This window comes from Echiichthys vipera, assembly GCF_963691815.1.
Source record: "Echiichthys vipera genome assembly, chromosome: 15".
NCBI lineage: Eukaryota > Metazoa > Chordata > Actinopteri > Perciformes > Trachinidae > Echiichthys > Echiichthys vipera.
The window spans coordinates 19,352,389-19,379,784 of record NC_139840.1 but is presented as its reverse complement, the minus strand read 5'-3'; the positions used below and the strand labels follow the sequence as shown (position 1 = coordinate 19,379,784).

The 27,396-nt window shown below is 42.3% G+C and overlaps 2 protein-coding genes across 2 annotated transcripts; one reads left to right on the top strand and one right to left on the bottom strand.

The window, feature by feature from the left end:
- The first annotated feature begins 7,353 nt into the window (after positions 1-7,353).
- ptger4c (prostaglandin E receptor 4 (subtype EP4) c) lies at positions 7,354-9,186 on the top strand. The gene is made up of 2 exons (XM_083928502.1): positions 7,354-8,223; positions 8,363-9,186. The coding sequence occupies exons 1-2, from the start codon at positions 7,363-7,365 to the stop codon at positions 8,957-8,959; spliced, it is 1,458 nt and encodes a 485-aa protein (XP_083784628.1). The 5' UTR covers positions 7,354-7,362; the 3' UTR covers positions 8,960-9,186.
- Positions 9,187-11,226: 2,040 nt separating this feature from the next.
- On the bottom strand, positions 11,227-25,917 carry LOC310957904 (uncharacterized protein; the record flags this gene model as incomplete). Its single annotated transcript, XM_083928644.1, has 5 exons — positions 11,227-12,008; positions 12,232-12,445; positions 14,145-14,215; positions 15,975-16,068; positions 25,807-25,917. The coding sequence occupies 5 exons, from the start codon at positions 25,915-25,917 to the stop codon at positions 11,497-11,499; spliced, it is 1,002 nt and encodes a 333-aa protein (XP_083784770.1). The 3' UTR covers positions 11,227-11,496.
- Between the last annotated feature and the right edge of the window lie 1,479 nt (positions 25,918-27,396).

The window sequence follows — 27,396 nt, the reverse complement described above, 5'->3', positions numbered from 1 at the left end:
TATATATATATATATATATATATATATATAAAATTATTACTACTTGAAAAAGCAATTATGTTACTTAACATTATTACATCCCTCAACAGCAAAATTACTTAGTTATTTACTTATTTATTTATTGGTTTATTTACCAGTGAACATTAATAAACTTTGCTGTAAAACATTAACCTATCCAGGACACAGCCACACATCATAGCTTCTGAATTTGTAGAACTAGAAAATAAGATGTTGTGGTTTAAACAGACAGTCAACCGACGTTTAGAGATATTTACTCAAAATCAAAATCTAGGTGTCACTGGTATTTGTAACTGTAGCCAACAGATGACTTACATGAAAATGTAAATTTTTTTACATGCAATTTCTACATTCACACTAGTGGTTGACTGATATGGGGTTTTCAATGACAAATGACATGAGTATTATTTTCACACATTTGGTTTGGTTGCACTCTCAACCCCGGAAAGTAAGACACTCAAGTGTTTTTCACATAGCACTAAGCCCCAGGCTAAGAAAGCCTTTGGCACTCAGGGCACATCTTAAGTGGTCTAACCCAGACTTTAAGCAAAAGCTATCTGGCCCTGCTGCAGAGAAGGGTAAGGTGGGTCCCAGTTTGCAGGGTTATCCCCATGAAATTGATTTAACGCATGTAAAAAATTGAATTATAAAATGTTAACATGAGTTATGTGTTCAAAAAGACATTTAACCTAGAGCTAGTGGAAGTGTAAATCATGTAGCCCTGGGCCAAGAGAATGTGGTGAGAAAAGCCCTTTACTGACTTGCATCTGCACCAACATATTAAACATCTGTTATTGTTAAATCTGTTAAAAACTTGGCACACATCGCTCAGTCGTGAGCCTGCGTGTAGTTTTCTGTTGGGAGTAAATTCAGCTGTGCGGTTGCCTCAGTGGCTCAAATGATAAAAATGTTTAATATCCTGTAGCCACCTGATGCAAGATGTGAAAAAGCGCAGTATGGAGGACCATTAGCACTGATGGCTGCACTCAGCAGGCCGAACCAGTCATCATCTCCACATCTGTTCACTTAGACACAGCAAAGAGGGGGCCATTGAGTCCACTTCTTACACTGCGTTGTGAGCTTCAGGCTTCCTGACATGAGGCAAGCTGAAAGATGGAGATGTGTGGGACGTACATATACATGGACTTGCATCCACAAAGTTGACCTGTAGTTGACATGTAGCTGGGCATGTGTGGGATGTTAGCATTCAAAGTACATGACAAAACAACTGTCAAGTTATAGGCTAGTGTTTTGGTACAGATGTGTGTGTATGTGGGAGGAACAGATGTGTGTTGCACCCGGCGAGGGTTTATCATTGCCATCTAAAGTACAATAGACCACGTTGTAGCCCTACATACACAAATGTTAAATCAACAAGCATCTTTCCATAATGTACACACAGGAAAATACAAGATACAAGATCATACCACAAAAAAAAATTACCTTGTTAAAAAAACAAACTTTTACCTAAAGGTGGGAGTATAAAATGAAAATGCAAAGCCTTAATTGGAGGACAGGCGCAACATAGAGAGATCCAGAGAGTAGAACAAGACATAAGAAAGAGTGGTGTAGATAGAGTAAATGAGCCTTAGCTCCCCAGTGTAATGAGCTTGGCAGGCTGCTGCAGAAGCAACAGTGTGATTGGATCTTCTGTGAGGGGGAAAGGGAGCAGCGGTGGGAGAAGACAAAAATCTGATAAAGCTTGATGATGACATTGCAGCAGTGTGATGGCACCACCAGCACTGAGCGGTGTGACGGCATAGAGACAGTAGAGCATCACCGTCAAATTACAGCAGCGGCACAGACGTCACAGAGCCATCGCCACATCTCATTCTCTCACTTTACCCTGAAGAGAAAATCACCGTGAACCCCTCAGGAGCAAGAGTGTGTGACTAAAAGGGGCTGTACCTCGCTTAATCTGCTGTCTTTCTTTCTTTCTTTCTTTCTTTCTTTCTTTTCTTTTCCTTGTGCAGTCTTTTTCTCTTTCTTTCTGCTGCTAAAGAACTGAAGCACTCTGAGTTATCCATACAAAGATTCACGCTTTGGGAACTGGAGGCAAATATCCTCGGCAGAAATAAATTGGCTTCCTTCTGAACCATTAATCCTCCAAGGTTTCACATATGTCCAAGGAAAAGGAGCACATTTTTCTTACTCGTGCTTTTTTTTCTGAAATCATGACTTCCAGCAGCTGTGACTAACTGTCAGTTTGTCTGGCAAAACAAGTGTGGGTATCCTATGCGTGGGTTTGATTCTGTTTTGAGAAAGAAAAAGAGGCAGAAAAGTTTGAAGTAAGGGATTTGAATGCTATAAATGTCTTCTCACCTGTACAGGCTGTGAGGATTATTCAGCCAAACGGCCTTGGCATAAAGCTGAGGGGACTACAACCCTGCAGTTGCTTTGATAAACTAGAAATGAAGATGACAAAAATAACAAATGTGATACTTCTTGTATCTGTATGGTAAATACAAAGCTACCGCCATGAGATGATTAGCTAGCTAGGCATCAAGACTGGAAACAGGAAACAGCTCACCTGGCTTGGTCCAAAGGCAGCATAATCAGCTAAGCAGACCTACAATAAAACCTGGGAATTAGCACACTATATCCTGTTTTCCAAGTGTTAAAACTACAAGTTGTGGATTCACCAACCTGTTCTCATCCCAGCTCGTCAGATACGGACGCTCTGTCAGGACCCCTTGGTGTCACTTCTTACAGGAGGTTATGTGTTGGACTGCTTCTTGGTGGAAGCAATGACTTCCTGGAGTCTCCTGGTCAAGAAATATACATTTCATACCATCCTGATGGGATTAAACAAGTGAGATTTAAGGCAGATTTTGTAATCTTTGCACAGAGCCAGACTACCTGTCTTCAGTCCAGTATTTATGCTAAGCTAAGCTGGCTATGTCTTCATACTTACTGTGCAGTACATCAAACTCTCTGTGAGAAACCATACTTCCCAAAAGTATTCCTCTAAATCAGCCTACAGAACAGTTAAACTAAAAGATGACGCCAAAGGTGTTTGGTGAGTCACACAGAAACAGACACTGTTGTTGTTTTTTTCCATTTTGTTTGTTGAAAAGGTCACGGCCAAAATCATTTCCGCTGTAAGACAAACAACTGATCACATGATGTCAAATTAACTTGGAACAAAGGATTTGTTGTAATTGCGTGTTTGCAGTGAGCCTATGGTAACGCACGGTGTCTTCTTTTCGATTGCAAACGCGTTTCATGCAGATCAATACCTAACTTGCATATTGATTCACCTCGAGACAGAAGATCGATTATAACGTTTTGTACGTAAGAAGTGGGGATCTTCCAAAGCTCTCACGCGTTATTGCTAAGTGAGAACTGAGAAGCCCACTCAAAACATTAACACCATTAAACCAGCCTTTGCGGTTTACACATATATCAGCCTCCTCCTTTTACAGCCAACTTAATGAATGTGTATCAACGTCTCAGCATCCTTCTAGACGGCACAAACCCTCCAAGGACACTTGATTAGAGGCTCTGAAAAGATATTAAAGTCCTGTAATATGAATGGGGAAACCACAGAGATCATATGTGCTGTGCGAAAAGACCACTGACACACACACACACACACACACACACACACACACACACACACACACACACACACACACACACACACACACACACACACACACACACACACACACACACACACACACACGCACACACATTCAGAAAGAAAACCTTATTAGACCAATGTCTGCCGAGTGTGTGGGCGACCAAGAGTCCCTCAGGTTGTGTGTGTGTAGAGAGAGAAAGAGTACATTTTTATGTGTGGGCATCACAGGCACTGACGTCCCAAAGGTTTGTGTTATTATAGCCGAGTCAAACACACACACACCCAGGAGGCATCGCTCCATGAGAGGAGGAGAAGAATCCACTTACGCAGACAGAGACAGAGAGCCACAACACCGATCACCGTCTACCATTAGATGGACCTTTTTCACATAGTGTATGATGAATTCTTTAATTTCCTGGGATTAGATTATCTACTGCTGCTGCTGTGTGTGTGTGTGTGTGTGTGTGTGTGTGTGTGTGTGTGTGTGTGTGTGTGTGTGTGTGTGTGTGTGTGTGTGTGTGTGTGTGTGTGTGTGTGTGTGTGTGTGTGTGTGTGTGTGTGTATGTTTATGTGTGTGTGTAGTATAAGGTGTTGTAAATAGTTAAAGTCTACCTATAGGATTTATAGCAGTAGGTGTATACTACGAAGACACTACACCACTATGAGATAATATCAGTTATTTACTCTATACTTTTTAGGCTGTGCGTGTATGTTACAGTATGTATATGTTATATTTCACATACATGTGAGGGTAACAAAGTACATTTACTCTAGTACAGTTTGGTTTTACAGTTGACTTGCACTTTACTTGAGTATTTCCATTTTCCATACTTTTGCTTAAGAGGGAATCATTAGAAAACATATGATGTGCTTATGTAATATCATGGACTGTTATAGATTAAAGTACCAAACTGCATATAAAATAGAGAGAAATAACCTTTACCTCCACCAACAACAACAGTAAAGTTAAAAACTGAAGCTGTTATATTGCTCTTCTCAAAGCCACCAGACTCCAATGAAAAAAACGTTAATTTTCCCTCACAGAACACAGGAATTGCTGGTCTACTGCTTCCTCTCGTTAGTTTTAGTTACTGTGTGACTTTGGTGTTTTAAATGGTAAGGAGCTAACAAAACCCCTGTGTTCTGCGTGGTAAAATGACTGTTTTTGTCAAAGGAGTCTGGTAGTTTTGAAGGGAGGATACAGCTTTATTTCCCCCTGCGTAATTTAAATACAGGACAGTGTGGTATTATTTTTTTACTTAGGTAAGGAACTGAATACTTTCCACACACTGTTCAATAATTGAAACTGCAGAAAATACTGTATTAACTAAAACTCCTAGCAGAACTTGACAAATAATGTGTGCTTCAGTTCAGTGACTCATATCTTTGAAATGTAAGGGAGGAGACGTCAATGCTGTCAAAACACCTGCGACCAGCACACAGAGCAAATATGAGGTGTCTTTTACATTTAATTTACGCTCTCTGTGTGTAATTAGCCCCTGGTTAACAAGGCATTTAGCGCAAAGCATGCCCTGCAGGCGCAGGCTGAGGCTCGGGAGGCGCAGTTGGGGGGATTTGTCAGTGATTGCCAGCTTTAAAAAGTTCCACCACTTTCCACCATAGGGGCCCCATTGCACAGTGCAATTTCCACTGAGAATTAGCCTACTGAATTATTTATTATGATTACTCATGAAATTATAATATAATCTATGAGCCGTAGGGATATATATAATGTATGATTTATTAAACATTTTACAAAGGAATTGAAAAAAGAAGAGATGGCATCAGAGCCAGCCCTACCCCTTTCACCGATATAAGCAGTTGCTTTTGTAGAAAATATTCACTTTAATGAATCAATAAGACAATAATGAGACATAATGAAATAACAATTGAACTTCCTAAACAAAATCTGACAATATTTGGTGTATTTTTTGCAAACAAAAAGGACAAAAAATAAGCTCAGAGACGTGAAAAATGGAAAATTTAGTAAGTAATGTATTGCTTATTTGTAGATTATGGGTGCTTGATATTTATAATACACAAGCTGGTTCAGTTCCATGTGAACATGTTACAATAAGGGGTGCCCCCCAAACCAAATCCTGTTTAGGGCCCCTAAATGTCTAGGGTCGAACCTGAATGGCTTCATAAGATCCACAAAAGCTTATGAAAAATCTAGATGAGAGACAAAACTAATGAAGCTAAAAAATTAAGATTGATTCAAGCCTCAGCACAACCTTCCCTTTCAACACCTGTTGAAGAAAAAAAAAGTTGCTGGAGCTGAGATTCATCTGTGAAAAACTCCAGACAATGAGAAGAAAGAATGGCTCCCTGAATCAACTGACGCCTTCTGTCGTCACAAGATGTCGTTTTATGAAGATGAGAGATACAGAAGCCTCAGTAGACTCTTTTTAACAGAGGTTTTCAAAAGCAGCAATAATATAAAAACTCTCATTTTGATCTTCTTTGTTTTTAGGGTTGATTTATTTGAAATACCCTGATACATTTACAGGAAAATATTAAAAAAGCAACTTATAGAAATCCTTCTTGATAGTGTTGCCTTTATGGAACTGTGTCGTTGTCTCAGGAGAGGATGCATGTATGTGTCAATACCCGGGGGTCGAATCCAGTCTCCACATAAAGACGAGGGCCATAAATATATTTGATTAGTTACGCTGACGGTTTGTAACCCAAGCGTCACATTCTGCAAAAGAGGCATGTGGAGCTTTGTGGTTGATGTGACTGATGGACTGAAGGATCACAACTAGAAATCAGACTAAAAGTGCAAGAGTGCAATTTACATTTCAAAGGTAGGAATCTTACTGGATGACACCAAAACACTTTCCCAATGAAGTATCTGATGAATTGAATTGACCATTTCATGGTCTGTTTTGTGACATCAACTGCAACTTAGTCAGACACAGTAATCGATACAAGGTTAAATGTTGAGTGTGTGGTTTTAAACAGCAGTGGGGGGGGGGGGGGGGGGTGATGACTGTCTCTGTGGTGCTGATTGTGTTGAGGCGCTGACCTTGGTGCTGAAGTTTGGCATTTATGAACATTTCCGTCTCTTTATTTTACAGGTCTGCACCATATATGGTCAAACAAACAAGTTTTATTGCTCTAATCGACCCATCCAGCCTAATGAACCATAGGTAATAACCCTGCATTCTCACAATCACGTGATCATCATAATCATATTGCATTATCTCAGCTGGAGACGCTCCATTATGTATTTAGCCTCTAGATCCAGAAAATATCTGGTAGCTTTTATTATGGAAGTATGCAAATATGCAGACAATATAGTAAAAAGCAGGTTTTTATTTATTTTTTAATTTGACGTGATATTAGTTATGATATATACTGTATGTTTATTGATCGATTGCTGCATTTTAACTCTGATGACGATACATGGCGAGCAATTATGATTATTGATTCTTTGGCTGAAGAAATATGATCCTGGGAAACCCGCACGTCACTGTCCTGACATCAGCACACAGCTTAAATACCCGCAGCACCGAGCGGTGTAAACAGCACCAGACACTCCTTCATATGGGCGCATCAGCAGCAAACACACCGCTCAACTACACACAGAAGAAGACCTTCAATGCGATGCACGTTATGCTCTGTCAGAAAATACCTTAGGATGTTATTTTACAGTTAATTAAGTTGATCTAGCCATCTATATTTGCAGAGCAAGTTTTCCTAACGTAAAAGAAAGTTCCTGCACTTTAACTTCGTGTGTATTGTTGGTTTTAAGTATGATCAACGACACTCTCGCGTTTGGAGAACTGGACACGAATGTTTCTGAGCCGCTGCCGCCTCTCGCTCTCAGTCACAACCAAAGTGCGTTCCCTGAGCTCCGACTGGAGTCCAAGTCTCTGGTCACTTCAGCCACGATGTTCGCCGTGGGAGTCCTGGGGAACCTCATCGCCATAGTTGTACTGTGTATCTCCAAAAAAGAGCAGAAGGAAACCACTTTCTACACTCTGGTCTGCGGGATGGCCATCACGGATCTGTTGGGAACATGCTTCACCAGCCCGGTGGTGATCGCCACATATGTGGCCAGCCGCTGGCCAGGAGGAGTGCTGCTCTGCCACTTCTTCTCTTTCTCCATGCTCTTCTTCGGCTCAGCCGGGATGTCCATTCTGTGCGCTATGGCGGTGGAACGATACTTGGCCATAAACCATGCGTACTTCTACTCCCAGCACATAGACCGGACAATGGCACGTTTTGCGCTCCTGGTCACATACCTGGCTAACATTGTACTGTGCATCATGCCCAGTTTCGGCTTCGGGCAGCACGTCAGGCACTTTCCCGGGACTTGGTGCTTTCTGGACTGGAGGGCGACGGATCCACTCGGAGCCTGCTACTCCTTCCTGTACGGCGGCGTGATGCTGGTGCTGATCGCAGTGACCGTTTTCTGTAATCTGGCGGTGTGCAGGTCTCTGGTGGGGATGAACCAGAGGACAGGAATAGTCAGGACGGAGTTGTGTGAGCAGGGAGGACCACGTCGCCGCTTCCCCCGGCTGTCGCCAGTCACTTCAGCTGCGGAGATCCAAATGTTCTGGCTTCTGATCTTCATGACCATCGTTTTCCTGGTCTGCTCCATCCCTTTAGTGGTAAGGACAACATGTTATCTTATCATTACTAATCTATCCCAATGTTTGCGCACGGTGCGTGTGAAATACATGTAGTTATTTGCTCTGTTTCTTTTGTTATGAAGTCACTTATCAGACATTCTCTGTTTATATTTGACAGGTGCGAATCTTCGTGAACCAGATATACGACCCTGCTTATGTCTCTGCTGGGGGGAAGCCCGACTACGGGAGCGACCTGTTGGCGATTCGCTTCGCCTCATTCAACCCCATATTAGACCCATGGGTGTACATTTTGTGCCGGAAGAACCTGTTGCTAAAGGGCTGCGAGAAGCTGAAGAGGATTGTGGCCCGCGTGAAGGACGGTCGCGACAACAACATCGACTGGGTAGGAGGCCAACACTCCCCTCCGTCTTTAAACAGCAACGACACCAGTTACGCATCGTTACGCACAGCCAGCTACAGAAACGACGTGGAACACCGGGTGTCCATCAAGAATACAACCTTTACAGACTTCGCAATGAGGCAAGCGTGGGAGTACGACACGGCACAGGTCAACTTCCACCCGTTCAGCGTTGAGTCAACCGAAATCCTCGGATGTGAAGAGGAGGTCGCGGATGGTACCAAACAAGAGGCGGCGGCCACAGCGTCTCCAGGACGCAGCGCGACGCCGCTCCTCTCCGCGCACGTTAGAAAAGTGGACATTGTCACCTGCACGTTCAGCACACCGAGTTCATGTCAGACAGAGAAATGCCTTTGATCAACATTTGTTAACTGTCAGCATCGGTTTAGAAATGTTTCATAGCGCGCAGGTACTTTTCAATTCAACAGTGAGAAAAATCAAAGCTGACAGTGATACACGCCATAATGTCACTTTTGATGGTTTTGAACCACCTAACTGGATTATTTTTGGTGGTTGAGCCACATCAGTTTAAAATGGAGGGAACACTTGAAACAGCACTAAGCAGCTAACTGTGACTGATCTCAACCTGCTGCACAGAGGTATCTAAATGTAATTTATTAAGAAGACACGTTATTTTAAGGTTAAGTACTTGGGGATCAAACAAAAGGAAAACAGTTAATGTGACATATTCTGGTTCATATGAATTCATATGAACCAGAATATGTCTCCATTGAGGTGATGTCCAGGAGCCTACCACACAGGTGGGGATTGTTTTCAAATGCTGGTAAAAAAAAGAAGAAGCTGCTGAACATTTTTTGTTCCAGTGTCCCTGAGCAAACAGAATTTGACCAATAGCTACAAGTGTAGTGGAATCAGATCTGCTCCATAAAAAAAACTTCTGCTGAAAGGACACCCGATGATTTCCAAACATGGAAATTTAAACAAAACCATACCCCATGGGTACATATAAAAAGGTGTGATACTCCAAGAGTTTGATACACTGTACACATGTTTATTCATTATTTGTCGTTGTTCATTTCATATTTTTATATAAAAAAATCCACATGCTGCTAATCGACTCTGTGTCTGTGTTGCATGATGCAGGGAGACTGAATGTAGACCTTTTGAACCTTGTTAAATCTTGTTTTGTATTGCACAATTGCATATAATGTTTTGATAATGTGAACATATCACCTTTAAAACAATAATAAATAATGTTGCTGAAAGCTGTACCACCTGTGGTGTTTGCTGGTTTTGATCTGTGCGGATGCATAAAAATGACACACTGCTTAGTTCGACCTGATCTGCCGCTTTAAGATCAAGAAATGATCTTTAAAGTAAATGTTCTCAGCTGAACAGACAGGTGGCAGGAGAGCAACACTAACAACAGGTTCACATTTTGCTGTTTATTTTAGACCAGCAGGTGGCTCTACGACATAAAAAGTCCTTTTTAAACTCAACTAGAACAAAAGGTAGTCAAAGGTAGTTGATCCTGCTCGCAACAAATCATTACGGAGGTCACTTCATTTTTAAGCTGTAAACGATGAAGTAAATAGTGATAACAAGAGGAATATATTTAAAAAAAACTTTATTCCCTTAGAGGATAATGCCATACAAAAATAAAGAAAACTATGAAATAATAATAATAATAATAATAATAATAATAATAATAATAATAATAATAATGTGACATACTGAGGGTGTGAAAACTGAATGGAAATCACCACTTTAAGATGAGAAATGTCGAGGTCCTGTAGTATAAACGCTTTACATTCTGGACTGTTTCCATGACGCTTTGAAAACACTGATATCATTAACCACATGTCCGTCTCAAGTGTGTGAGGTGCTCTTGAGGACACATATTTATTAAGTATACCACATCATTTCAATGTAGGTCAACATCTGTCTGATATCCATCACATCCACGGACGTCTGGGATGAAACATACAGGAGAGAATCAGAGCATTTGGGTCATGTTTCTGTTTTACAAAATCACTCCATTAGTTTCAGGAATGACTATAGCATCCAATCTAATTCTGCCCAGAATCAGCTGACAAGACCAGGTTTATGAGGCGTAAGATAAATGTGAACATGAGCACCTTAATAAAAAAATGTATGTACTAGTATGCAAGCGCGTAACTGTCAACATGAAATCTGAATCTCGGTAATAAATAGATATTCATCCACAGAGTTAATAAAAACAGCTCTCATATGAAGCTATAATAAATAAATAATTTATCAGAAATAAATATATGTTACTTTTATACAGTAATACATGAAGATGCATGGCATCCATTTGGCTGAGTTCACCCGAACATAGAGACGATACAATGTAAAGTCCCTCTTTTTATGTTGAAAATAAATGACTTAGCTTTTGGGAGGAGCCGGCTTCACTGTGAGTGACGGCGAGCATCGTCTCAGTCTTTGTTTTAGAATATAAACACAGTCAGTCCTTTAAGTGTGTCTTTTCTTTCTATCTCTTGAAATTCAGCCTTCAGGTCTCGCCCATATAAAACAGTCACATTGACAAACAGAGTGTCTTTGAAGTGTATTAACTGGTTCGGAGTATCCTGCGTTAGTTACCAGTTATTCAGTTGAAAACAATTCACCCTTTGAAGGTGCAACAATAAATCCAGACTTTGATTCCCTGATGACTTCCCCCTCAGTCTCTGACTTTGACCTTAACTGTCCAGCTGCACCCAAGCTCTTCCTCAACAGGAAATACGCCACAGGAAGCCAACAAGTGGCCTAGGTCACATCCTCGCTCTGTGTGTTACAGCGCCCCCCTGTGGCTCTTCCCTGCACCCAGGCCTTCCTCACGCTGAGCCTCTTGACTCCTCTCTGTTCAGGACGGGTGACACCCCTCCTCGTCACTTTCTCCCTCGTTCATGTCTTCAGCCCATACACATGCAGCTGGCGGCTGATAATGACTGGATGGTCCTCCACGTGGTCTGGGCGTCCATGAAGGAAACTGGCTCGTAACGGTCGGGCCGGCAGCAGGGGTGGCTGCTGACCTTGCGGGCTGTGCGCCGGGGCAGCGAGCCATTCTCCAACAGCGCCTTCAGTGCCAGGTCGTAGTTTGTTCTCGAAGACTGGCAGGAGCCCACGCAAAACTTGAAGAGGACAATTTCATCAGAGTCAAACCCCAGACCCAGGTCCCGAACCTTCATCTCTCTCTTCTCCACACGGCAGTCCCTGCTGCTCTGCTTTGGCTGCCTGTTCCTACCTTTACCCTTTCTATTTGCTTTTCCTGTCTCTTCCTCTTCCTCCTTTTCTTTCTTCTTCCTCTTCTTCTTTTTCTTTGGTGATCCCTTGGGTTGAGGTTCTGAGGGGTCAGAGGAGCGTGGAGAGCGCCCTGCCCAGCGACTACTGGGATGGTCATCCACCTCATCTATTACAAAGGGGTCTAAAATGGAGTGGAAAGAGGAGTAGACAGAGAGAGTTGTAATGAAAACAAATACAGTATGAATATAAGAACAGGTAATTATGTGCAAGAGAAATTATCCTACAAAATCTACAATTTCACTGCTACTTTTAAAACTTAAAAGGACTTTTTTAAAGCCGATCCCCATGGCATGTGCCCTCCTTACACTCTAACATTGCCTGGTAAAAGACAATAGCCTCAGTACCGTATACAGAGTGCCAAGTAGAGTAAGGGTCACTGTCGTCTTCCTGCTCTTCGTCCTCTACCACCTCTGGCAGTGTCACAGGAAGCTCTCGCTCCTCCTGGCCTGCCATCATGCCCACAGCGCGTCCGGAGTCCGATCCCGCCCCTGCAGCACCAGATTTCATATGAGCTCCTTCCACTAGAGGCAGCAGAGAGAGGAGCACCCACAGCAGCACCTACAGGAGACACGAGCCACATGTTAGCTGTGCAAAAATAAATTATAAGGGAATGACTTTCTTGCATGTCTAAAATAAGCAATATAAATAAACAAAAGAGGGGGCATGGAGAGTAACTTATTACAAGTACTTTCTTTTCTGTAAGTGAAGATTTTTCATTCACTGGTACGTTTTTTTCAGCACTTATATAAAATTATATAAAATTGATCATTCTTTCATCTTCATTATTTTAATTTTTGGCCACTCAGGAGTCAGGTAACAAGCTGTAAACAAGACAGACCTTATAAATGTGTTAACAAACAATTGACTGTTTACATGTCCAGCACAAAGATCCACATAAAAAATGCATTTAGTTGGAATCATGTTTCACTTGGAAAAAACTCTACTTTTGCTCTGTTTTGGTCTCTAAAAGCCTGAGGTAAAGATCTGACTCTTCAGCTGCTAAACAGTCCACCTTGCTCACCAGCTAGCCACTAACTTTGTCGACCATTTGGTGCTGAGCAGGTAGAGTACAGCGGGTTTATAGTTCACTGGATCCACCAAACAGAGCTGAGGGCAGCTATAATACAGAAGGTGAGAAAGGGGGTGATTGCTTATGTTTTTCTGCCGTTATCTTGAGATCACAAGTTAATTATTTCGTCATCTTGAGAAAGCAAGCTCAAGATATTGAGATAATTCACTTGTTATCAGAAGAAAAAAAAACATTGTCTCTTATTACTTATAATGTTTATGAAGAGATGAGAAGTTCAAACGGCCCAGAGCGAGCTGACGGGGAGGGACTCAGTGGAGTTAGTGGAAGGATACACGTGTGACTACATCCACATTTTATTTTTACCTACTGCAGCTTTAACTAGAGAGCTTTAGTACTGGTAGTTGTATTTTATTGCCCCGTGGAAAGGGCCAGGCTAGCTGTTTCCCTCTGTTTTCACTCTTTGTGCTAAGCTTAGTCCCCGCTGCCTGATATCTATCTATCTATCTAACTCAGCAAGAAAGTGGATAAGTGTATTTTACAAAAAGCCAAAATATTCCTTTAAGTAGACTGTTGAGGTAGATTGTTCTCAGATGTTTGTAGAAAGCTATTAATTACAGAGTGGTGTTGAGTTCTGATGTTGGCTTTGAGCTCTCTTCATTTACTTACAAATAAAAGAGTGTCACCACCCGAGGAATTGGCTGTTTGGGTCTTTGGCTTCCGTGGTGACTGCACTTAACAAAGTTGACAGAGCGGTTTACAGATTTAAAAACAGATAAATGAGATAATACTTCTAAGAGCTCATGATACACACAGCTCTTCAAAAGCTCTTAAACAAGCTACAGCAGTGCTCCGTGTTAAGCCTATTTCATTAAACATGATCTCACTTACTCTTCAGTAATACTTAAGTCAAATAACTCGGCGCTGTTTCCGCTCCGGATCAAACTTCGTCCACTGGCTCAGAAAACTTTCCAATATAAGCTTTTTATGGAAAGCTCAGTTCTGAGCCTTGTGGGGGATGGAGTTCATTAACAATTTATACCTACACATAACTCCTCCTCTGGTTTATAGAGGTCTGTACAGTGGAAATGGAAAATGATAAGGCTAGGTTATTTGAAGTGGCCGTGATTTCATTATTAAGCAAGAACGGCAAATACGAAGAGTGAGAAAGTGATGAAGAAAGACACTTTCAGGGTGCTCTTTCAGCAACAACGTCTGTTTCTGACAAACCTTGGCCTTGGCTGACATTACTGAGGTAATCTCCTGTCTATCCTTCCTCCGAACCCTCCATCTGGTCCCACCTGGAGAGAGAGAGAGAAAGAGAAAGAGAAAGAGAGGAATGTAAGAACAAGAACAAGGCCTCACTCTGTCAACTTTCCTCCTCCCTGAACTCCTCTCGGAAAGGTTAACATAAACTAAAAGGCACAATATGCGGGCAATATGATGTGCATACATTCACAATTGTCCAGATACTGTAAAAACAAAACAACACAAAAAAGGCCCCTGAGAAAGCCGACATGTCACATAAATCACGTCCTCAATGCACGGGGACGGCGTGTTTGTTGCTGCTTCAGTAAAAGACCAGTGTTTGCTGCCAACCAGCGTGGCTAGTGTCGGCTTGTCGGGTTCATACATCCATGCAAACAGCCCCAGCCCGGCAACAAAAGGCCGCATCTGCAATACACTTGTCAAAGGCATTCTTCAGGGTTATTCCTGTGGCAGAGGCACAAGCGGGGGGAACCAGGCATAGCGAGAGCACTCCACGGAGGTCCCAGACGAAAAAACCACAGAGATGCAGGACAGGTGATAAGAAGTGTCACGGATGTAGATGTTTATATATAGTACGTGCAGTGTGGAGGTTTGTGCTGGCTGTGGAGCAACCATCCCATAACATGAGGTCACCCCCTCACATCCGAGGTCAGAGTATCACGTACTTCCATTACCTTTACATGCTTTTCATCTATCTTGCATCAGTTCTACAGAAAAGTATTGCTAAAGGAGAAGTCAGAGGATCACAGCCGAGGATACACTGAACATCTGTGCAAAATTACATGGCGATCCATCCAAAGGTTGTTGAGATAGTTCAGTCTGGAACAGAGAGGTGGACCGGCCGATACACACTGCCATTGGATGAATCATTCAGTCCAGTGGTTCCCAGCGTTTTTGGCTGGTCACTTTAAATGACAGGTTGTTTACTTGTTATGACCAGATCAGCCAGTTAAATGTTTAGAGGTATGTAGAGGTCAAATGGTAATTCACAACATGAAAGCAAAGATCAAGAAAAACAAGTCTGAAAAAAAATGTGTGTAGCAGATCTTTTTTTTCTGTTTTCCCTCACGGCCCCTCATATTTACTGAGTGACCCCTTGTGGGGATCTGGACCCTCAGATTGGGAACCACAGCTTAAAGAGATTTTGCAACACATTTTAATACAGGTTACTGTCATGGCAATGTGGGCATTGTGTTCAGATGAACGGTGTTTGGTTTGTCGCCAAAAGATGTGAAACGCGCCCTCCGGCACATTTTGGCACATCACCGGTGCTCCGTTCCTCGGGGAATTCCCCTATTGTGCATTTAATTAGAATTTATTATTCCATTATATTTAAAGAGTTGGGAGGGTTTCTTGCTGTTTAAAGCTTTTAAAAAGCATTGTAAATCCTACTTTCCTTTGGCCTCTTCTAAAATTTCACAACTTCATATTTTGTTGTTTGTGCACCATCCTTTACTCCTCATTTCACTTTTCTTTATCCCGTAAAGTACCTTTGTTTTGAAAAACGCTACACAAGTAAAGTCAGTGTGCTTTCTCTCTAATCAGCTCCTCAATTCAGCACCAATGTCTGACCTGTTTCAATCTTTTATAAACATCCCTGTGCTTTGAAACCACATCAGCCATCTCTAAGATGCTTTGTATAACCTTGGTGTTGAACTACAGCAACACTGCACCCACAGTTACGTATTTGAGCGTGTATTTGTCGATCTCGCCGATATGTAGTGTACCATGTTTATATAACAGTCAAAAACAATCCCAGCAGTTGTCTGTGCAATGAGATGGAAGACTGACAAAAGGTTACAGATCTCAGGTCACGATAAGACCTGTTGATGTTCCAGCTGCGGCGACGCAGACGAAGGAAAGCTAAGTTACAGACGCTGAGGGCCTGGAGAGGGAACAGGAGGACGAGGGAGACAAAGTGAGCATAAATCAGCCACACAGACAGAGTGCACGCCACCGCTGCAACCTAAAACCAAACTGTGTGGACTCCTAAGCCCTCCACCTCCCTCTGTCTCTGAGCTGATTTAAAACCATCAGCAGTGTGAGGCGGGACAGAGTAATACAGATCCTCGCTGGGTCTCAGGAGAGGTGCCATACTGAGACCCTAATACCACACCTGGGAGTGTTTAGCCCCTTTTAGATCAGCGAGCTGGGAGTCTACGCGGGCCAGTCTGCTGGCTCATTTCACTCCTGCACTCTGGAGCTGTTTACAGTCCGATGCCTCCAGCCTTTTTCGGGGATGGGGTGGGTGCGGGAGGAAGGGAAGGAGTGTCACTCTGGTCCTGAAGAGCTCCAGACTGACACAAGCCTGCTCATGATGTGTGCACAGTTTCAGACCCAACAGCGTGCATGTGCATGTTTCTATGTGTGTTTAGAAAGCCGAGCATGTGTTTCTTCCCTCCCATTAAAGCCTTTGGTTTGTCCATCAGGCTGGATGTCTGCAGCAGGGAGAGTTCTTGTCACCTTCCATTTGCATTGTTGGTCGTCTGCGCTCCAGTTGTTGTTCACAGTTAGTTAAGTGGAAAAGCCCTCCTGAAGCAAACCCATAAAGCCTGAGCCAGCTACTATTTCCAGAGCGTATTCTGCTGCTCTGAACTGCTTTTACAAATGCTGTTTAAGTGCTTGGAGAGGATGGATGTGGATTTTGTTTTACGAGGTAAAAAGAAGAGTATCAGCTTTAAAACAAAGGTTGCCAGTACAAAAGCTCAGTTCACTGAAAATCATGAAAAGCACTAGTATGCAGTAATGCAGGGATATTAAGAGAGTTTTTATTCATCATTGCCACAACATCATCTGATATCAACCATAGCAATAATCTCTATAAACAAATTATGCATAGACATGTAGAATCTGTAGGCAATGGGACAAGATCTGGGTAGCGATAGTGATTTCTGTCATGCGGCTATCATCTGACGACGATTTAGCGTTTCATTATCTTTTTGTTATTATTCATTTGCATTCAAAAGCAGATATCTGTTTATAAAGACGACGCCTCACAACTTCAACTTCATCCTTGCATGTCAAGTTGGAAGTGAGACCGAAAACAATGGACACCGCTCGCAAGAGGAAGTCTTGGCCCGGATATCCGCTGGCTACACCGGAGAGCCCGAAATATTAGCTGTTGCCCCCAGAGGCTAAACCGCAGTCAGACAGAAAACCGACGGGCTCAGAGATAGCCTTAGCAGTAATTGGTAAAAATTCAGCCAAATCTGACCTGATATATTATACAGAAATGTGTGATTTTTGAACATTTGAAATAAATAGAAAAAGGGGGTAAGTACCAAACGGCAGTGACTGTAATAAGGCTAGCCAGTGAGTTAATCTTACCTAAAGCTAATTTACCTTCATTTTCCTACTTCCTGTAATATCTTTTGAAGCTCCAACATCTTGATTCAAATTTTCACGGCATATATTATATTGCAATCATAATAAAGGGAAAAGTAACACATACATAAACTAGCTCAGCAGTACAGTAAGCTAACTGGCCTAGCCTGGCAGAGTGGCAGTTCTGCTGACTCCAGTGATGGCTATGAGCATTATTAATGCATCTTAAATAGTAATTTGTCCAAAGGGACACAGCTGATGACAACACAACACATTTTCCTCGTGTCCTGTAGATTGTTCAAACTTTATGTGATGATGAATAATAATGAACTTCAAAAGCATCAAATTCAGCTCCTACAACGTATCTATTGCACATTTGGCAGCATTCAGACATCAAACCCTTTTTTTTCAACTTCACTGGGACTGCTCTCCGCCTTTGTAAATAATGAAATAATTGTGTAATTCATGCTTTTATTAATACTGCTCTTTCCGACAGACACATCTTGCAAAATGTGCTTGTGATCTTCTGATCTCAGTGCCTACCGTATACTATTACATCCTCGGACCTGCAGCTCTGCCTCCCTCTAAAAGCCAAACTTCTTCTGATAATGACCTATTAGAGACACTGTTCTCTGCTGTGCGGCACAGAGTGAAATGATCTGACCTCCAGCTTTAACCTGTCACTACCGCGGCCGCCTGATTGCAGGAGCAAGGAGAAAAACAAGAGTCCTACAGTAAATCACCTCTGGCTCAATAAAAGACACCTGCAGTGTAAGAGGAGATGCAGGAGAAAGGCAGAACACCAGGAGAGCTGTCTGATCACTACCAGACACTGAGAAACCTGCGGAGGTCCAACAAAACGTGATGATATCTTCTGTACTTACATGTGCCCCAAAGCTCTGCATATATGCATCCAGGGAGAGAGAGAGAGCAGTGCGAAAAAAACTTGCTCTGTAACTTTGTTTAAATCTAGTTTGTAGCGTCCTATTGACTGATTTTTTCAGAAATATGTCACACAAGAGGCTCCAGGGTGTAACGCCAAGACTACTGTACGACTTTTTTTTTTACATTAATATGATGTGAAGGAGTTATCCTCTCCTCCTGTTTCTCATTTCCATCATGCTTCATTTAAAGCTTCATACACATTAAATGTCTTTTTCTCCTATTAAATACGCTGCCTTCCCCTTTCCCGACTAAAACAATTTCACCCTTCAGCGGTTAACGACAGCATGCCTTAACTATGCGAGGCAGCCACCAAGCCAAAGGAGAAAAAAGTGATAGAAAGAATGAGTTAATAAAGAAAAAAAATCACATGATAAAGAGAATTAAAAATAGAGAGTAGGTTATTGTCAGGGGGAAGAAAAAGATAATTGAAGCACTGAATGAGAGAAGTCCAAAAGCAGAGATAGGGTGAACAAAGGCAAGCAAGGGAATGACAAAATGAGAGTTTAGAAAGTGAGCGCAGACTGAAGCAGGGTCAGTCTGTAATCCCATAATCCCTGGCAGGCAGGCAGGATGTAATTGCTCGTTAGTGCCAGTTTCCACTCTGAGGCCTGTCACTGCTGCAAAACCACAGAGCGCCGGCGAAATGAGAAACAGATATCAGGTGGTCCCATGCCTCAGTTCAGATAGGTGGGGAGGACTCCCACCCAACACACACACACACACACACACACACACACACACACACACACACACACACACACACACACACACACACACACACACACACACACACACACACACACACACACACACACACACACACATATGCTTTTCTTGCCTGTTTCTCCTTTGTCAGCTTCCCTTTTCTCATAATCCTTTCTCATAAAAAACACCCCATATTTGTCACTTTCTCACACAGTTTCAGCACATATACACACGCAGGCGGCCGTGGCAATCAGAGGTGTGGACACTCCATAGCCTGGAGAAGGATGGTGAAGAGAGGAGTGAATCTGTATGACCTCACCCCCCCCCCCCCCCCTCTCTCTCTATGTTTCTCCCACCAGGAGGTTTTATTAACTGACTGACAACATCTGAGCCTGTAGGTGTCTGAGATTCTTTCAGGCCAGTAAGAGACAGTGAAGCAAGAGAGAGAAACACGCAGGGAGGGAAACGCTGGTGGGCTGAGACAACCTGTCCTTATCTGTCAGAGCAGGGTGATGGACTGTGAAAAACACGGGCCGGGGTGAGCTGGGCTTCAACTTTCACTGTCGGCCTGTCGGGCGATCCACTTCTTTGGTCCAAACTAAAATATGTCAGGGACTATTGCATGGATCGCCTTGAAATTTTGTAACAATGTTCATGGTCCCCAGAGAATGAACTCCACTGACATTTGTGATCCCCTGACTTCAGATCAACATTTCAACCCATCCAATATTTTTGGTTTATAACCACACAGCCTCACCTGGTGTTTAGTGCTAATTAGCAAATGCTAGCATGAACATAGTAAACACATACTTAATACACATACTTAAACATCAGCACCTTAGCATTGTCACTGTGAAGGGTGTTAGCATAATAAAGTTAGCATTTAGCTCAAAGAACTGCTGTGCCTACTGTCTACAAATGCTCACTAATAATCAATAAAATGTTTAATTATTTGATAATGTTTCAAATGTTGTTATCTTTACTGTAAATCACATAAAAACTGATATTTGGATTTGAACTGATGGGACAGGTTAAAGGACACAAGTTAATGTTACAGGACTAAATGATAAATTAAAAAAATAGCAAATAGCAAAAATATAAGTTATGAATCATTTGCACAACCAGATTAAACTTATATCAATATTGAAGGCTGCTGTAGTCAATATTTTTATATAAACAATGAATCAAAAGGTCACAAGTAATGTGAAAGGTTAGCTTGAAAACCGAAAAGACTGAAATAGAGCAAAAAGGTGAGTGAATATTGGATCAGATGGACGGACAGCAACTCCAAAGGACTTCATATCATCTTTATAACATGATAATGTGTCGATGATGTGCTGACAGCTGCTGCCAAAAAAAGAAAAACTAGAATTATGGCCTTTTGTGTTGTTCGCCTCCACTAATCACTGAAGCTGCTGTTTAAATCCATGTGTTTCCTGACTTATATAACGTAGTGAAGACCTTGAAAGAATTTAGTAAAGGTAATAAGTGTATTTTTTGAATGCTTTACACACATCTTCAGCCCGGCAGCACTGGAGATCTGAACAATCAGCACGGTTTCAAGATCAGTTTCACAAGTTCAGTATCCAAACTAATTTCTCCTGTTCTGTTCCTGAGTTATGGCGCTGAATAACGGACAGAACAATTTGAGGTCACAGTGACGTTGACCTTTTGGATATAGAATGTCATCACTTTATCATTTGTATCCTTTTAGACATTTGTGTGACATTTGTTGTTCTCAGAACTAGCGTAGGAATCTTTGGCCCAAACATGGTTTGTGAGTTTGCAGTGACCTTGACCTTTGACCTTGGACTACCAAACTCTAATCAGTTTATCCTTTGTGCCAAATGTGAGGACATTCTCTCAAGGTGGTCCTAAGATATTGCGTTCACAAGAAAGGGACGGACGAACAAACCAGCAGACATAGCACCTCAACTGTCACCGGTGTGGAGGCGTAAAAAAATAAAGCATCTTACAGATACATCTTAAATATTAAGGTGATTATCTGGCTTGTTATCAGTTTGTGCAGAGATAACTATCCACATATTATGGAGAACAATACCTCTTTCAAGCTTTGCCCGGAGGGTTAAACAGTCCAACCTGGACCTTATTAGAAGTACCTATTAGAGGCAAACTTATTGGTTGTCTAATGATAAACCTGAGTGATCAGTGATTTACTCCACTGACCCTGCAGCCTTCTCTCCACACCAAAGAGAGGAGCTCTACAGAAACGTGTCTAATGGATTTTCAGTGGGATGAATGAAGCGCTTTTACCAGAAAACAATGTGTTTGAAGTGTAACAGTTCTGGATTAACTCCCTCACACGTGCAGGTTCAAGTTGCCAAAAGGTGCTGCGGAGAGTTACTGCAGGTCATCAAAGCTCCGGGATCAGCGGGTCACGAAAGGCGCAATAAAAAGCGGGTTTCCACGGCGACATCAAAGTGTCGTGTGTGACCAGCATGTTAACCTCGAGCTGCAACCCTGATGGCATCATTACGACAGATGGAGAGAGAGAGAGAGAGAGAGAGTGAGAGAGAGAGCTGCTGTCATCGTCTCAGCCACCTGCACCTGGTTCTACTAACGGAAACATATTCTCACTGTGAAGCTGCGAGAGACAAACCCCAGAGAGCGGAGGCTGTAATAGAGCTCACAGCGGAGGAAATTGACCGATATATAATGATGATATCTCAGACCCTCATGTTCCCTGTTAGCTGGTTTCAGATATGCAACTCAAATTCTTTTGTGTTTCTGCTCTTCTACATGTCTATAATCGCTTCGGTAAATCTGTGTAATAATAGCTGTTACTGTTGTTGGTAGGAACTCTGTCAACTCCTGCCAAGAGCTCTGTCTTCCCACTAATCATCACGAGTGTTTCCATCAATCTGTCAATAACATTTCATCTACTGTAGAGAAAAGGAAAACTGAACTACAGTCGTTCTTCCAACAGTGGCCTACTAATGTGACTGCTTCAGAGTCACTAAGTAATCTGAAATCATTTATACTTGTGTGATTGGCTTTGAGACGCCGTCTTTGCATGTAAAGATGTGTGCATGTGTGATGCATGGGATGAAATAAACCCAGTGGACACCAGTGGAAAATAAATTAATATGTATGTATTTCAACATCAAAGCATCATTTGAGTAAATAACAAAGACCATAATAAGACCAAGTTGTAATAAACTAAAATGATCCTTTATTGCACAACTGTGTCAGCTTTCAAAAAGTGCAGAGCAAGAAGAGAAAGATGTTTCCAGTACAGTAAGGATAATAAGCCTACTGTAGGATTTTCCACATCAGCTGTAACTTCCACGACGTCTACAAGATTAAGTGTGCAGTTAGTACTGATTAGCCACAAAATGCAACAGACGTATGAGCGTCTTGTGACCCACTCAGGTAAATTAGACTGGACACCATTATCCACCACACTGGGCCCTGTTTTCCCATGAGTGCTGAGATAAAGACAGCCTCCTGATGCGACACATCTGCATCCTCACTGTGCCTCGCTCTTCCTCACTTTGTTTCTCGCTAAGGCAGTTTCCCCACTGTGTCTCTGACCCTAATAACCTGAATTCCTGCCTGATTAAGTTGGTTTTTTAAAAGGGCGCCACACAGAGAGCGGTTGGGTGAGCCTCACCTTAAATGGGAACACATTTTAGCCACGTTGGAGCGATGATCAGAGGGTAGGATTTCACTTTCCAGTGTTTGTGAGGACCACAGCGCTTAAAAGGCCGCAAAGAGGACAGAGGGAAAGAATGGAGAGAGATGAAGATAGAAAACACTCTCTGGTTCTGTCTTTTTTTCTCCTTTGGCCTAATTTCTCTCAAACACACTTTGTAAAACCAATATTCCTAATAGGAAGTCAATTTGCACACATACACACACACACAGAACCCCTTACCTTTCATACAAAACACACACTCACGCACAGAAATCCCCTCTCCCACCCTCGCGACCTTTTCCTGCTCCCATCTCATGTTGTTATTTCTCCAAATTAAGCCCACACTGAGCCCGAGAGTAGCACTCAGAAACGTGGCCATCTGTGACACACACACACACACACACACACACAAACACACACACACACACACACACACACACACACACACACACACACACACACGCACTCACATTGGTCATTATTAGTGTGTCTTGTGGGTGAACCAGCATTCTCCAAAGTGTTTCCGTGTCGCCCGCTCGCGCCCCAGACAGACTGGGTTTAATGACCTGGCCTGATAGTTCAAAGCAGCCCTCAGACTCTATGATTAATGAATCTGACCTGCTAATTTCAGAAGAATACAGCTTATTGTATAAAGAAAGAGCTTTCACAGACACAAACACTGCTCCGGGCTAGTTAACATTCTTCTGTATTTCGTGAAAAAAGTTGTTTTAAGGAGGGAGATTTCACGATAAGGACAGGAGTTCGCTTTTTACGTTTCATCAGCGGCTCCAGAAGTATTAACTGCTGCTTTGTTCGAAATTATTTAAGCTGTTTGAACTTGAAGAAGCCAAAAAATGCTCAACAACATCAAAACAATCCAAAGATCAGAGACAGAAATAATTCGCTGGGCGTACTTACACGAGATTGTCCAAACGCTACAAACGCGAGGACCACGACAAAAACAAAAGTAGCATGGGAAGCGTTCGTCTGAAGGAATATATCTAACAAATTGAAATTCCTTTTTGTCAGATCATGCCTCCTTCAATTCGCCCTGAAGGAATCACTGTGGTTCGCTGCGTACTCTAAGCACTTCCAGATTGAAGCTGCCCTGTGGCACTTCAGGTTGCATAATCAATCTCTCTCACTGCACTCTCTCCATTAGTGCTGGGACAAAACAACTAGAGTAACGTTACACACCGAGGCTGACACAGCTATACGGACGAGGCTCCCAGAGCATCGCGCACGTCCATCTTTAAACGGCAGATTTACACTCCTCCTTTAATATTTCACTGCATTTTAACGTTGCTATGGAAGGAGCAAAATACTTGAATCTGTTCCTTGTCATTGTGTTTGATGGATTTTTGCCTATAAATCAAACATTTTCCTTTTTCCCCTTCCAACTTTGTGTTTGTGTCAAGACTTTTGGAGCCCCTCAGTTTTTATCTTTATTGTTCTCTTGTGGCCACTTTTTACACAACAATTAAAGTTGTATTACAAGACTTAGGACTTAATCGAACTTTTATTATGTCTCATAACAATCTTTAAAGTGCTTCGAGAATGACTGACCTGGAAATGTATAACAATGCAATATCAGATCTAAAACTCTACTCCATCAATCAGCAGGGAGAAAAACACACGGTTAAAAGGGAACTGGATGAACATTGAAAGTATAGTGTAATGTTTGCAGATTTATTTCAGATGGATAATTTGATTAATTGACAGCACATTACTTAGTTCTCTTAAAGTCTCATTAAACACATACTGGACGAACAAGTTCAGATTCACGTTGAGCCAACAGTTAACTGCACTTGCGATCGCTTCCTTTTTTCTCTTTTTTTAAAGAGATGTAGAACAAAGAAGAGAATTTATTGCAACGAGTAGGGTTAACGCTAGGGTCTTGGCGAGTAAAATATATTACAAACACATTATTAGGCTGTAAAGCAAAAGTTATTGTCAAGACACAGATGCGTCTCGTGCTAGTTGAATACTAAAGGTATTGAGTGTCATTTAGGCGGGCTTAATTTGACGTATTTAACTAATGTTATGTTTGTTTTGTTTTGTGGGTGTTTAAAAGTGTAGTTTTTTGGTGCATATTGAATAATCACCTTAAGTCCATCGAACATCCCATTGCAATGTAAGGTTTAAGAGAAACAAAGTTACTTTTACACTTTTTTAGCTAAACATTTAATTGGGTTATAAAGTGCCCATTAAACAGAAGGGCTTTTAATGTGAGAAGTTGCTGCGTTCCTAACTATATTAAAGCTTTACTCCGGAAAACTGCATCTTATTGCCTTTTTAACTACTTAACACAGTCTTGCCCAATAACACAAGGTTGAGAAATGTCTAATCTCGACAATTTGCAACATGCTGCCTTCTCAAGTCATGAAATCCAACCATTAATGTGAATGTGGCGAAGCAAAGGTGATGTTAGCAGAAAGAGACGACCCTGTTTGGTTCGAAACATTGTTTTTTTTTATTGTTTATTTAAATATTTTTCTTAGAATTTGTTGTTTCTTTCTGCTTTTTTCCTCAAATTCGTTCCCCTCGATTGCAGGGTGAGGTGCATGTTCTGTTATTCTTGGCGACAAAGATGCAATCTTACAGAGTTACATTTTCTAAAATTGAGGGATTTTATCCTGACTAAGTCTTTAATGAAATACCTCAAAGTAATTTCATACGTATGTGGCTCTGCAGCTGAAAGCTTAGTGAGTAATGAAGACAAGTGGGCGAGGAAGCCATGATGAAGTTGGACAGATTTTTGAGGATGAGTTGTGATAACAACAACTTATTTTGTCATTTTAATTACGAGTATTCGACTGCTCGTGTGTGAGTCGGACTAGTAACACAAAACAGCATGAGAGCAAGAAAATATTAAACCCATAACAACAACAAACGGCACGCTAGCTCTCGTAAAGCCACATGCCAGTTAAAACAAACCAGACCACACATCAGGAGGCTGCTGGTAAAGCGAACACGCCGGCCCTGCTGTACCTGACCCTCGGCGAGGACCGCTGACCCCGTGACCTTTGACTGGAGGAAGTGAAAGCTGTGGCAGCGTGACGGGGGAGTGCGAGATGCCTGGAGCAGAGACGACGCTCTCATGTTCACCCTGAGAACAAACTGGCGATTTTGAGCGACACCAGTAAAAAAAACAAGGTTGTTTCACGACATGTTTTCACCCATTTTATAGGTATTTAGTGGGGGGTGCCTGCTGGGGATGTGTGACATGTCTCAGGTGAGGCCAAAGCTCTCTCTCTCTCTCACACACACGCACACACACACACACACACACACACACACACACACACACACACACACACACACACACACACACACACACACACACACACACACACACACACACACACACACACACACACACACACACACACACACACACACACACACACACACACACACACACACACACACACACATTCATTAAGTACACCAGTCTTGAAATGTAAAGAAGAGGCGAGAAACAAAGAAAAAAAGCGAGATTCTACTCTGGTCATCTGAGGCCCGCCGTCCTCTGACTGAGCCTCGTCTGCGTGCATGAGTGACATTGTATGCACATGACTCAGTGAGTCAGTGGGACATTGAGTCAGAGAGTAAGTATGAAGGTTCACTGACGCATCGTGCAGATTTTCTCACATCTCTGAGATAACAAACCCGGACAAATTGCACATTTTAGGATGGGAAGTACCCCAAACTGGATCTGTGAGCGGGCTAAAGATAAAAAATCCAGAGTTCAGAGGATGTTCATGTTCATGTAGGTGGAGTAACGAACACAGAAAACAAACAAACCGCACGTCAAAACACCTGAAGCTTAAAGACTTGATCTGTCCCTGATCCCCTCAGAGGTACTGGAGGGAAGAGAAATGGATGCAGCATCACAGAGGAGGGTCACACTGGAACTGACTGCCACTGTTTCCTCCCCATCCATAAGAACACACACACACACACACACACACACACACACACACACACACACACACACACACACACACACACACACACACACACACACACACACACACACACACACACACACACACACACACACACACACACACACACACACACACACACACACACACACACACACTGATTTATATTTTTCCACAATTAAGACTCACCTCCTGGCACCTTGTAAACACGTCAGATCATAAATCATAAAACTTCACTTCATAAAACAGAGAGAACATAACACCTCCTCCATCCTCATCCGGCCAGACTGCATTTCTCAAACTGTGCTAATAGACACTAAGTTCATTCTGACACTGAATCCAGACCACAATGACCCCCAGAGTCAGAGGAGCATAAACCAGCTGGCAGGTGCGAGCAGGAGGGTGATGTGAAAAGAAGCCAAACATCAAACAGCCATTTGAGTGTTGTCACAGCAAACATCAAGTCTATTTTCACAGCAACTTTACGCATAAAAATGCCCAATAATATTCTTCTAAATGCCTTCATAAACAACTTTATAGAATCTGAATGGCGCCTTACCCGCTGTCCTGTGCGCGTTCTGCTCCAAGTGCGCACCGGAGAGGGCAGGAGAGCAGCTTCTTCCACGCTGGG